The sequence below is a fragment of the Bubalus kerabau genome, chromosome 3, assembly GCF_029407905.1.
Source record: "Bubalus kerabau isolate K-KA32 ecotype Philippines breed swamp buffalo chromosome 3, PCC_UOA_SB_1v2, whole genome shotgun sequence".
NCBI classification, from domain to species: Eukaryota; Metazoa; Chordata; class Mammalia; order Artiodactyla; family Bovidae; genus Bubalus; species Bubalus kerabau.
In genome coordinates this window covers 68,249,235-68,262,689 of record NC_073626.1, presented here as the reverse complement: position 1 = coordinate 68,262,689, position 13,455 = coordinate 68,249,235, and the positions used below count along the sequence as shown (strand labels likewise).

The following is a 13,455-nucleotide window of genomic DNA, read 5'->3' as shown; positions in this document are numbered from 1 at the left end:
ATGAAGAGAACAATCTTATTAAAGCAAACTTTTAGATCCCATTCAAAGTAGGTTGTTACTTTTTTCTTTTGCACTCTTTTCCCTTGAGGCTTGATTCCTCTTGGGAACTTTCTTCCTTTTGTAAAAACAGCGAATAAATATAAGCTAGAGCACACACACTGTCTCTCAGTAAGCCAGTTTTCAGGTTCCTTGAATGCCAACTGCTTTAGGTAACTAGGTGGGAGAAAAAATTGCAGACGTGGCTCTGTGTATGAAGCTGCGTGGGTCCCCCTGAGGCAGAAGGTAAGATCTGACAGTCACCGGGAACAGAGAGAAGAACTATTTAAATGTAAAAAGAGTTAAATAGATGACAAGACTGAGCCAGGCCTTGGAGAGTGAAAATGACTATCTCTTAAGATAAAAAAAAAAAGGGTCAGACACTATTTTCAATTAAAAATCAATTTTCCTTATAAAAACTATCTTGCAGGCTAGTTTCAGTGTATCTGAAAGTTTTAAAGACCTACTCCTGAGTTTTCTAATTCTTAATGACTTGCTTGGATTATTCTTGTGTTCTCGAAATAATTTATTTCGAATAGATACATCATGGTAACTGTCTAGAGCCACAGATTAGTAGTATGAATGATTCACAGTTAAACCAGAATGATTTTACTCTATAAGCAATTGTTCATCTTTTAGGTGTAAAGGAAAAATTTCTTATACTTTGAACGTTAAAGGAAGGAGAGTTTTTATCTCTGTATTTCTGTAAATAAGTTACCTTGTGTCTCTATAAATAAGTTTATATTTAAATTAAGATACCATCGGCTGCATATGCAATTTTTTAACCTACTGACGTTTTAGTAAATGTTTCTAATCCTGTCTTCACACTGATTACTGATTTAACTTATGCACTTCATTACCTATTTTTAGCCATTAAATTTCAGGATTCTTCTTATTACATTTACTGGCCTGAGTTAAAGTAATCCCAAACCAGTCAAATACCTGCAGTTAAGTTGTTGCATTGGTCTTTCAGAATAAGACTTGAGTTTGGGTCTTTGTACAAACCTACTCCTTTTAATTATGCCATGCAATTTGTACAGTCCGCCTGGTTAATAGGGTCAGACACTGGCAAGAACTCAAGTCATGCAATGCACAGCTTCATGCCACTTCTTTGGAAAAATAATGCTTTCCTTTGAATTTTTTGAAGCATCATTAAAAATTAGGATTGTGATTTTTGAAGCTTCAGTTTTAGTTTTTTGCTATACTAAGTTGGTTTTTGTTTTTTTGCCTCCTAAGGCACTGTAATCATGTCCAGCTCTGTGTAACCCTATGGACTATAGTCTGCCAGGCTCCTCTGTCCATGGGATTCTCCTGGCAAAAATACTGGAGTGGGTTGCTGTGCCCTCCTCCAGGGGATCTTCCTGACCTAGGGGTTGAACCCATGTCCCTTATGTCTCCTGCGTTGGCAGGCAGGTTCTTTACCATTAGCACCACCTGGGAAGACCTTTTTGCTGTATACGTTTTTTTAAATCTTAGAGGAAGGGTTGAGTTAGAACATTCTATGTGTTTGCTGCTCTGTAAAACACAGTACAACAGTGTTGTGCCTAAGAAGATGTGTTTTAGTCAAGATAAATGTGACAGGTTTTGAAAAACCAAACTAGGTATCCGCATGGTAACAGGACATTGATTCAAAAAGAGAAATCTTTGTTTGATTAAAACATTTTTAAAATGTAGTAACTCAAATGTGTGGATTATTCTAAAGCTGTTTTCCTACAGCTTTAAATCCCCAAACACTGAGACCCAGTGATTTTTATCATTTTGAGTGTTTTTTTTTTTTAATTTTTATTATGAGAAGCTTCAAACTTACCCAGAGATTAAATAGTAGAGGGAACACCCATTATCCATCACTTAATTCAGTTATCAATATTTAGCAGTAGTTGATAAAAGATCAACTTATAGCAAAGGACCAGAATTTCACTGAGGATTTAAAACCATGAAATAGGAAAAATCTTGCCAAGTAAATCTTAAGATCTGTCTGGGTTGTAATTTCCTGTGGGGCATCGCATCTTGAATTTGAATGCTGTCCTCTGCACCACTATAACTGCTGCTGCTGCTGCTAAGTCGCTTCCGTCGTGTCCAACTCTGTGCGACCCCATAGACTAGAACTAATAATGAAACATAATAAGCTGTGAAATTCAACCATTATCCCTAGCAAGTCTTTTTCTGTCTTCCAAGTGATTGATGATTTTAAGTAAGTGGGAGGAAGGATCCTAACTGTAGTGGCTTTATTAGTAAAAGATGATACTGTCGGCTCATTTTTAAGGGCCCTGTCCTTTTTTTCTTTGTTAATTATGGAATTTGTAGTGGAGGGAGAGAGGGAGGTTTTGTTTTTTTTTTTTGACAGTGGAGTAGCATCTTGAAGGATAGTTCACTGAGGATACGTATACATTAAAGTCATATTATCTTGTGACTAATTTTATAAATCTAAAGAATAGAATGGGGAATTCCTATGGCATAGTGGTAAAGAATCTGCTTGTAATGCAAGAGACACAGTTTGATCTCTGGGTCGGAAAGACCTCCTGGAGAAGGAAATGGCTACCCTCTCTAGTATTCTTGCCTGGACAATTTCATGGACAGAGGAGCCTGGAGGGCTACAGTCCATGTGGTTGCAAAGAGTTGAACATGACTGAGCACACACACGAAGAATAGAATATGTGATAATTCTGCATTTAAAAACGAGAGATCATAATCTTTTGCCTAAGCTGAGATTCTTAGAATAAAATTAAGGAGACATTTGGGTTTTTGTTATACTTTTTCGGTCTGTTTGATATTTGGTTTACAGAAAACTCTTTGAAGTAGGCTAGGCCTGAATAGAGGCTAATAATAGACCTTCTGTTGACTATAAAAAGAAAATGTATTTTGTTTCTTTGCACACAAAACAATGGTTTTCCTGTTGAACTTATGTCTGCTGCTTTGAAGAGTATAATTTTTTGATAATAACAAAGAATAGTAGAAACTATTTTATATGTAATTTATAGGTGATGGTTTTAAATGACCAGTATGCTTTCAGTTTTCAAAAGATAGACAAACATGGATTCACGTTCAGCTATGTAGCTGCTGCTACTGCTAAGAGGAAAGCACAGATCAGAGCAGTTTTAAAACTGGATAATAAGATCTTTAACCTTTTAAGTTTTTCATGTTGGCTTTTCCACTCTCATTCCTATGGAATATTTCTTACTCTGGAATGGGATTCATAGCTCAAAAGCAGGGTTCTATCTAAAACTTGTTTGCTATTTACTTTCCAGTTTGTTCAAGGCCAAAAGCCCAAATGTTTGGCGGGTTTTCCCACTTTACTAGGATGTTATTTAGTATTTTAAGTACAAATCATTACAGAGTAAACGGTTGGGCATTAGTATTATACTCCCGCAAGTATTTGATTTTAGGATAGAGGTAAGTTGTTAGGATAGATAGAATATTGGAGGAGTGGGTATGATGAGTAAAGAATCAGGCAGTTCCTAAATTACGTAGTTGTTCAGGTAGGAAAACAAAAAGACAGCATAAAAGGACAGCTTCTGTGGGTTTGGTATCTTTTTGAACGTAATTTTCATGGAGAATTTATGGCTAAGATCTTTCACAGTTTAATCCTGTAATGAAACCTGCTTGTCCACGTACAACTTCCAAGTTGTCTTAGAATATTTATGTTAAGACAAAGCCGTCTTATACATGAGTGGTTATGTGAAACCTGAAAATTTGTGGACTTTTTGTAAGATTTTGCAATGGGAGCATGATGTGCTGGTTTTCAAGATGCAAGACTTGCAATCACCTTAAGTGTGTGCCAGTGTGCTGCATTGAGTGTATTAGTGTTTCTCTGGGATTGACCTTACACTTCTAAGTTTAACATTTAGAGAAGAACTTTTTCTTATGGCTCTGTTTTTCATTTAATAGCAACTTATTTTTAATGAGGAGAAGGCAATGGCACCCCACTCCAGTACCCTAGCCTGGAAAATCCCATGGACGGAGGAGCCTGGTGGGCTGCAATCCATGGGGTCGTGAAGAGTCGGGCACGACTGAGCAACTTCACGTTCACTTTATTTTTAATGAAGTGTTATACTTTACGCATGTAGTTAGTTTTCTTTGTTAGCTATAAACTTAAAGTCCTGTTGTTAACTGAAAAATAGATCATAAAATTGAGATGTGGGACATTATAACAATTTTGAGATAGGTTGCACTTTTTAAATATATAAAGCATTGATACCTTCTTAGTTAGATTGGTTGTTAGTAAATGATTATTAAGAAGTATTCTTCTTTGCCACCGATTCTTCAGGTTTTAACTACCTAAAACTCTTCTGTAGGTCCAAAGTACAGAGGGAGAAGCTCCTCATGTTCCAACCACTTACCAGCTAGGTCTTAACAAGTCAAAAAGAGGTAAGTAAGCCTGTACTCACTGGTATCTAAGCACATTATCGAAATGTCTTTGGGTGATGTGGGAAAGGGGTTTTTTTTAATCGGTCAGTGTTTGCAGTGCTTATAAATATAAAAAGCAAATGAAGAACACAGGTGTGCATGCTTCATTATGGTTTGATTGTAGAATCTTTGGTATCTTTCTGAAGACTTTTGTGCTCATAAAGTAATTTTAATTCACTTATCTTGTAATGACCTCCTTGCACAGTTATGTGTATTCTAAATAATGTTTTAGTTCTGCACAAGGGCTAGATGGGAAGTGATAGAGCAACAAAGTCAGGCCTACTTTTTACATGCTTATGTTTGAGATATAGACTTGTATAAGCCACCTCTGGGTTTTCATTACTTAAATCTAGCTCCTAGGTATAATACATGAATGTGCCTCTGGCAGAAAACACCAGTTTCTCAGCGGTAGTTAAAGCTAGTTAAATTCAAACTAGATCAAAGGTGAGTTTCTATAGGTGCTGTTCTTCTCTTGAGTTATTAATTATTGACCAAAGACCCTTTGAATCAATTTCTTTCACTTTTAACTTGAAACAAGAAAATCATCTTCAAAGTTGTACAGCTTTGGAGATTTAGGGAGAAAGGAAAGGAGAAGAGCAGTTAAATGGCCACTGAAGGTAGGAGTATTTATTTTTAAAACTTCACACATGCTGAACCACCCTGTTTTTTTGTGTGTTTTTTTAAAGCAAAGATTCATATGTATGTTCCTAGAATAGGAAATTACATGTTCTCTTCTGATCTCTGGAGTGACTCCATATGAAACAATCTGCATATAAAGTTTCTTTTTCTATTGCAGTACAGTACTGACAAACAAGATCCCCACTCTCCCTAGGTCACCACAGTTCTGGTCAGACACAAAATGAACTTTACTGCTTAATTTTTTTCCCTTTGTGAGTCCATAAATATATGTGTTCCTGAGCTGTAAGGCAGAGTTCATAGCCATCCAGGAATCTTTGCTTTAGATAGGTAAAGGGATGCATTGGATAAAGCAGCTTGCCCTGTGTCAAAAGGGGGATGAAAACAGTATAATTACCTTAAGATCCTTGAGGAGTAAGCTTCCTGTAGCGGGAAAGATGGAATGTGGTTTGTATTCACATCTGAGTTTCTTCCTCTTGTCTTCTGTAGGAGCTCTTATTTCTGGTGTCATGACTAAAAATGGTAACTTTTTTTTGAATCACATCTTTGTAAATTAACGGTAAAATAGTTTTGTGTATATGCATGAAAGAGGGAGAAAGAACAATAGTGTGTTTTAGTCATTTTTTTGAAAGTAGCCTTCTAAATTTTGATGTGATATGCAAGTATGTTAATCCTAGTGGCAGAATTTGAATCACTGGTAATATATTCATCTCACAAGGTTAGTAAAAATGCACAGAGCGCATGTATAAAAATGCTTCCCACTTTGGTAATAGAATTTCTGAAGCTACAGTAATCTAAATCTCAGATCCAGTCCGAGGATTTACAATAGAGGTTTAGTGACGCAACTCATGTCACAAGTTAACATTCAGTAGGTATGTTAAGAACAGTCCAACAGTGTCCTTATTGCCAAAGATGTTCAGTATTTTCTTTGGCCTAGCAGGGTATACAGGTGCACTGTTTCTCTGCGATACTGGATAAATAGAATTGGCACCTTTTGTTTTGTTCTCACTGTAATGTTTGCTTTAACTTCCTAGTTTTTAATTAGAAATAATGTCTTACCTCTTCAGTTAGGACAAAAGTCCGTTTCTTTTTAATTCTGCCTTTTTCTTTGGTAAACTATGCTTTTTGTGAAACTGAAATGTCTGACTAAAGAGTCTCAATCGTGATTTATAGCTTAGAAAAACGGTTTCCCCTACATTCTACTTAGTTTCTGAAGTAACACGGTAAGGTAGGAGAACTATTGTCTCATTTTCTGAGGAGAGGAGTTACTGCTTACGATGATAAAGCCAGGACTTGACCCAGGTCTCCTTGTTCTTTCCGCTGCCTGACATCTGCTCTGAAGCCTAAGCAGTCTACACTTGACCTGATGTGTGTGTGAATTCAGCCTGGGCTGACTGTGGAGGAGTGCGCTTGGCACGGGCTGTGCTGCACGGTGGCCAAACAGACTCAGGGGAGAGAACCGGAGGGAAGCTGGTCAGGGCTTCCTGGGCTCTTTGGCAGCTGCCCTTTGCCCAAGCAGATCGGGCAGTTTCACCTCTAAATCCTCTAAGCAACTCTTTAAGTCTGTTGTTGCTTTATGGAGATAACTTTATGGAGATTGATTAATTCAGCAAATACGTTTTTATTGTTGGCTTGCTCTAGTTACTTGGGATACAAACAGGAATAAATAAGGTTCCTGTTTTCAGAACACTGACAGTCTGGTTTTTCTTTTTAAAAAGATATGCATCCGAGATCAGACAAGATCGGGCGCCTTCAGGCCGATACGGCCGGAGACTACCCTGTGTACGAGACAGCAAAAGAGACACTGATGTATAGAACAGTCTTATGGACTCTGTGAGAGAGGGAGAGGGTGGGAAGATTTGGGAGAATGGCATTGAAACATGTACAATATCATGTATGAAACGAGTTGCCAGTCCAGGTTCGATGCACGATACTGGATGCTTGGGGCTGGTGCACTGGGACGACCCAGAGGGATGGAATGGGGAGGGAGGAGGGAGGAGGGTTCAGGATGGGGAAAACATGTATACCTGTGGCGGATTCATTTTGATATTTGGCAAAACTAATACAGTTATGTAAACTTTAAAAATAAAATTAAAAAAAAAAAAAAAGATACGCAAACATACAATTATGGTGATGACTCCTGTGGCATGTGAATCATTTTCTCAGATAATATACTGCATAATTAGTACCTGTGGTAACAGCTTACTCTAATTCAGTTTCACAATTATTACAATTTACCTAAACTTATCAAGATACGGATCAGTTCCTTATATTTAATTATGCAGTTTTTTTTACTTCAAAACATTACAGAATTATTTTAAATTTTTAATGGGAAAAGTATTATTCCATTTCATGTTGCTCCAGGTTGAACCTAAGGTAATTAGAATATTTTTCAAAGTCAGGCAACCAATAATTAATTTTGGATTTTATTCAAACATATTGTGGAATACTTCCTGTCATTCAAATCTTAAATGAATGTGGACTTGGTAAACACAGAGTATTTAGCCTATTGCTTCTGCAGAACTTGACTGTATCATGAAATGTCATCCTCAGTAAATGTAACAGCTGTAAAGTCTCCCCCACTGTGGTGCTCACAGTGTAACTGGGCATGTGATCATGCCTACTGTGCTTAGTTGGTTTTTTTAATTACTTAAAAAAATTTTTTTTAGGTTATACTAACCAGGAATGATAAAAATTAGCAATTTTACCTTCTAGTTGAACCTATGTGATTTTCATTCAGCCAAGAAATAATTGTTCCATAACTTACAAATGTTTGCATCATTTGAAACATCAGAGACATTTAAGTTTTCTTGTATATAAATTATTAATTTCTTGGCCTTAATTGTATTTTTATTTTCTTACTGGGAAGGTAATAGGTGTTTTTTAAATACACAGAATTTTATTTATTTATTTTTGGTCATGCTGGGTCTTTGTGGCCACACACAGGCTTTCTCTAGGTGTGGCGAGCAGGGGCTGCTTTATAGCTATGATGCGTGGGCCTCTCACCCCAGTGGCCTCTCTTGTTGTGGAGCACAGGTGGTAGATGTGCAGGCTCCGGGGGTTGTGGCACATGGGCTCTAGATCACAGACTCAGTAGTTGTGGCCCATGGGCCAAGCTGCTCCGTGGCATGTGGGGCCCTTGTGGACCAGGTCTCACACTGTCTCTTGCATTAGCAGGTGGATTCTTTACCACTGAGCACCAGGGAAGCCCATACGTGTGTTTATACACTGCATTTAAACTTCTGATTGCACCTAAGTGTCTTTACATATTTTACATAATGAAAATGGTTTATTTGGGACTTTAATTTTTATTAGAGCCATTTTTCATTTCAGCAGGTTGTTCTCCAAGGATAAGACCAAAATACAAGATAATTAGAGCTTAATTTGCAACACTGAGAATTTCTGATGTGATTCAGTTTTATTTGAATTCAGGTCACTTCCTATGCTTTGAAGCCACAATTTGGCATAAGTAATGCATAGTTTTCTCAGAAAGAGTCACTGTTGTGTACCGTGTGTCTTTTGGAAATCATGTGATAAAGGTACTCACCGAAGTCCTATATAGCAGTTTTGTATAACTGCATTTCTTTTTTGGTAGATCAACTATTACGTACTGCAAGTCAGCACTCTGATAGCAGTGGTTTTGCTGAAGATTCGACAGACTGCCTCTCGCTTAATCATCTTCAGGTAATACTTCCTATCCTAGTAGGCGTGATCATTAACTTCTTTATATTTAGGTGATTTTTCACTGTCTATATATTTAAGATAATCTGTGCAATATTTATTTTTCAAATGATAACATCTGTATCCTAGAATTTTAGTCTTATTATCTGAACATTTGTCTATAAATGTTGTTACACTAATTATTCATCTTTCTCTGGCTGAATATTTAAAAACAACCACCAAAAAAGCTTCTTCATTTTTGAACCGCCAATAAACAGAGTATTTTAATCCTTAACCTATATTATTTTTTTTTTTAATTTTCTATCATCATTGTATTTCAGTGAAAGAAAATGAAAGTGTTAGTCACTCAGTCTTGTCTAACTCTTTGCTACCCCATGGATTTGCCAGGCTCCTCTGTCCATGGAATCTTCCAGGCAGGAATAGTTAAGTGGGTAGCCATTCTCTTTTCCAGGGGATCTTCCCTACCCAGGGCTCGAACCCAGGTGTCCAGAATTGCAGGCAGATTCTTTACAATTTGTGCCTGTATTTCAGTATTTTATAATAATTAATAACTAACTAAAACTGTGGTTTCATAGCTTGCTCAGTATTACTTGACTTTTATGCTATAGTGTGTTAGATAATCCAGAAGACAGGCATGTCTTAAACTGTCCTCAAGAAACTTATAGTTTATGTGTGCAGTACATAATGTACATGAAAAGTGTTTAAAACATCTGTAAGGAAATTTAAAAAAAAACTGGAATAAGAGAAAAAAAGAAGCTAAAAAAGTACCTTAGAAACAGCATTGAAGGAGTAGACAGTGAGGAGAAGTTTCTAAGGAGACTCAGAATAATCCAGCAGGCATAAAAATTGAGAGATGGAGGAGAAACTTTTATAAGGAGAGCTGTAGCCATTGGAGTGAAAAGATGAAAATTTGTTTAATTCTGAAATTGAGTACTTGAGTGAGTAGTTCTGATGCATTGAATGAGAAGTGTGATTGGAGAGTAAATCAGTGACAGAGAAGATATGAATTTTGTTCTTTTTTCAAATAAGGATGATAGCTAAGGATTACAGGTCTTTTTGTCTTTTTTACACAATAATGATTTAAGAAAGTTGTTTGGCTAAGAGAAAGAGAGCTTGATGCAGAAAAGTCTGGGATGAACCTGGAGAAATACCCTAACCTTTGAGAGGAGGTGGTCAGAGGTATAGATTGGAGGGATTTGCTTTGCAAAGAGACACAGTTTTCCTTCAGAATGGAGAGGAGGGAATGATGGGATAAGGTACAGGGAAGTTTGTAGGTATTGAGGAAGAAGTTAAGATATTTTTGTCCATTTTCTCTGAGTCAGTGTCATATGTTGGAAGGAATGGAGTGCTTATTTGCCCCGTCATGTCCGACTCTTTGCAACCTCGTGGAATGTAGTCCGCTAGGTTCCTCTGTCCGTGGAATTTTTCAGGCAAGATTACTGGAGTGGGTTTCCATTTCCTCTTCCAGGAAGGAAAGGAGATGGGTGTTGAAAGGGGGTATTTAAGGAAATTAGTAAAGATCTGGAATAATTTTTGTGAGAAAGAGTTGTTGTTGATTAAGGACACTGAGAGCAGTTTAGAGCAGTACCAGGGCCAAAACCAAGGTGGGAGACCCCGAAAGGGAAGAAGCTTCACAGCAGTTTGGTATTTTGTTAATGCTACTACTTATTTGAGTTCCCCATCCTTCTACCTGTTTTCCTTTCACAGGTTCATGAGTCCTTGCAGGCCATGGGGAGTAGCGCAGATAGCTGCGACAGTGAGACAACAGTCACATCATTTGGTGAAGACCTTGTCACACCAACAGCGCAAGACCAGCCTTATTTTAATGAATCAGAGGAGGAGTCTCTTACGTGTCCTCAGATGGAAAGAGAAAAGGCAGCAACAGTTGCTGAGAAAAGGTCAGATGGCCAGGATTCCCTCCCGTGCCAGACTGTTGAGAACATAGGACATCAGCAGTCCACCTGGAGTGCAGGGGATCACGCTACTGAAATTACTGAAAGGAAAGAGGATGTGTGTCCAGCACAGCCTGTGGAATTACTAAGGGAAGCAAGTGCTGAAAGTGATGTGGATAAAAGCAGCGAATGTGAATTTGTCCAGTATACCACCCACCATATTCTTAAATCCTTGGCTTCTATTGAAGCTAAATGTGGTGAGAAAGGGGCTGAAAATACAACGGGGTCTCCCTCTTCTGTGGACAGAGTTAATACAGCTTTACAAAGAGCGCAAATGAAGGTTTGTAGTCTGTCTAATCAAAGAGTGGGGCGTAGTTTGATAAAGTCAAAAGATCTGTTAAAACAGAGGTACCTGTTTGCAAAAGCTGGCTATCCTCTAAGGAGGTCTCAGTCTTTACCAACCACCTTGCTGAGCCCAGTAAGGGTTGTGTCATCTGTCAATGTCCGGTTGTCCCCTGGAAAAGAGACCAGATGCAGTCCACCATCCTTCACCTACAAGTATACACAGGAGGAGGAACAGAGATTAGAGAAAGAAGTGACTGAGCACGATGGTCAGTCTTCGGTCAGATCCACTATTTTCATCTCTCCGACGTCTGGGAAGAAAGAAGCCGCCACCCCGAGCGAGGTGACACGGCTGGAGGAATGCCATCAGCGGAGGACTCCGGCCTGCTTGCTGTCTGCTCCGGAGCCTGTATCTCAGTCCACCTGCTCCCTTCACTCTCTGCACTCGGAGTGGCAGGAAAGGCCCCTGTGTGAACACATGAGAACTCTGAGCACTCACAGTGTTCCCAGCGTAGCAGGCGCCGCCTGCGGTGCCTTCCCGTGCCCTCTCGGATGTCCTTACTCACACAGACATGCTGCCTCCCCTTACCGAGCGTGCTCTGTGAACCCCCCTTCTGCCATCGAGATGCAGTTGCGAAGAGTGTTGCATGATATTAGAAACTCACTGCAGAATCTTTCCCAGGTATGAAACCAAGTTTATCTTTCTTACTCTTGTTTTCTTTTATTGGTCTGAGTACCTCGTAATTCACTGGAAAGCTAGGAGCCATCAGACATGAATCACCTCAGCCTCATTTTCCTACATCCTTAAATTTATCTGTACCTGCCCCCACCCCCCGGCCCCCCACCCCAACCTCTTCCTTCCTAGCTCAAGGGAAAAGCTGTAACTAATTCTGAACAAGGTGAATGTCTCAAGGGAAAAGCTGTAACTAATTCTGAACAAGGTGAATGTCTCTGTTCACAGTCTCCTTCCCTTCTGGAGAGGAGATTTTGTTTTTTAGGTGTCCTCCTTTCTTTAGCCTCTATCCTCCATTGTCTCTGTCTTAGTCAAGTTGTCTTTGTCATTAAAAAAGAAAACTTCTCAAGCGCTGTCTGTCCTTTTCTCTTCCATCTGACAGTGTTCACCACTTCTTTCTAAGTTTTCCTCCCTTGGCTTGTGTGGCCGTGTATTCTCCTGGTTCCACTCGTTGCTCTCTGACTAAGCTTTTCCTTCATCTGCTGACTCCTGATGCTGGTCTCCTGGTACAGAATTAGTCTGCTTCCACTGGGTTAAAAGAAGAGAAAAAAATCAGGTAAACGTGTGGATCTAGTCTTTGTGTCTTGTCACTTTTAAAGTCACTGCTCTCAGATTTGTTAGTGGGATGGGAATAATTTCCAAAATAAGTTTTGAGAAAGAAGTAAATTGTCTCTTGGTTTGCCTTTCACATTTCCTTTCTAAATCTCTTCCTGAGCTACTTAGATGAGGCAGTTGAGGAATGAAGAAAATGACAGTGTAACGTAATGAACGGGGTGTTCAGCTAAGAGTCGAGAAGCCTAGAGTGTATATGATATGTTCCTTTTCATGATGATGTAGTAGACAGGAAGCCCCTTTGACAGTAAAAATGAAAGTTGGAAACCTTTTAAGTTATGTAGTAAAAAACACTTTGAAGTAGCGATTTTATCCTCATGATGATTGTCTTCTACTAATGATTTTCAGTCTAACCAGAAATTGGGTGTCTCTCTTTCCTCCTTACAAAATGTAGTTCTGTCTACAAATGAGAAATTAACCTTTCAGCTGCAGTTACGGGAAGCTGGGGATTCCCAGGGTCCTGTCCACCTACACCTTCATGTTCCACCTGCCTAGACCAGCTTGTTCTGCTCGAGATGTGGTTTTCTCTTCAGTGTTCATGAGTAACTCAGCTGATTTCCCCATCCTCACTCCACCCCACCTCAGGAGACAGGTGCTGTGTGTCTCCTGGCCTCTGCCTGTGTCTCCAGGCCCATTCCCTGTGAGCATGCTCCACATAACATGCAGGCTCCTGCCTAGGTGTGTGTCCCTAGCTGTCTGTTTTTTTTTTTTACATATGCCACATTTTTTTTTTTAATCTGGGATGGGCTGCCCTTGCCTTTCTTCACCTGACCAAGTCCTGTTTACTGTTAAGATACAGCTCACGTGTCACCACTGTCGAGAACACTTAACCTAATCTGCATTTTTCATTGTTTTCATCATAACAGTCCCCACACCAACCCCAACCAATATTATGTATATATTTCTACTTCTGTTTTCTCCTTGTTTCTTCCCCTGTGAGAATGCTTGAAGGCTGGGAATGCCTGCTCTCTTCCTTTTATCTTTTTCACTACCTAAGTGATGCATAGTAGATACTCAGATATCTGAGAGTGAGTGTGGTGATTGTTTGCTACTTTTTCAGCCAAGTCAGTCGTTTCTGTCATCTCAGAATGACATTTGCTATTGCTTCTGTATTTCTGA

General features: G+C 39.0%; 1 protein-coding gene across 8 annotated transcripts in view; it reads left to right on the top strand.

Moving 5' to 3' along the window:
* ITPRID2 (ITPR interacting domain containing 2) overlaps positions 1-13,455 on the top strand; it is a 97,560-nt gene that overhangs the window by 71,539 nt on the left and 12,566 nt on the right. For all 8 annotated transcript variants that reach the window (XM_055572018.1, XM_055572019.1, XM_055572014.1 and 5 more), the window contains 3 exons: positions 4,329-4,401; positions 8,672-8,760; positions 10,465-11,673. In XM_055572018.1, the coding sequence (XP_055427993.1) occupies positions 4,329-4,401; positions 8,672-8,760; positions 10,465-11,673 (1,371 nt within the window). The remainder of the gene's footprint in view (positions 1-4,328; positions 4,402-8,671; positions 8,761-10,464; positions 11,674-13,455) is intronic.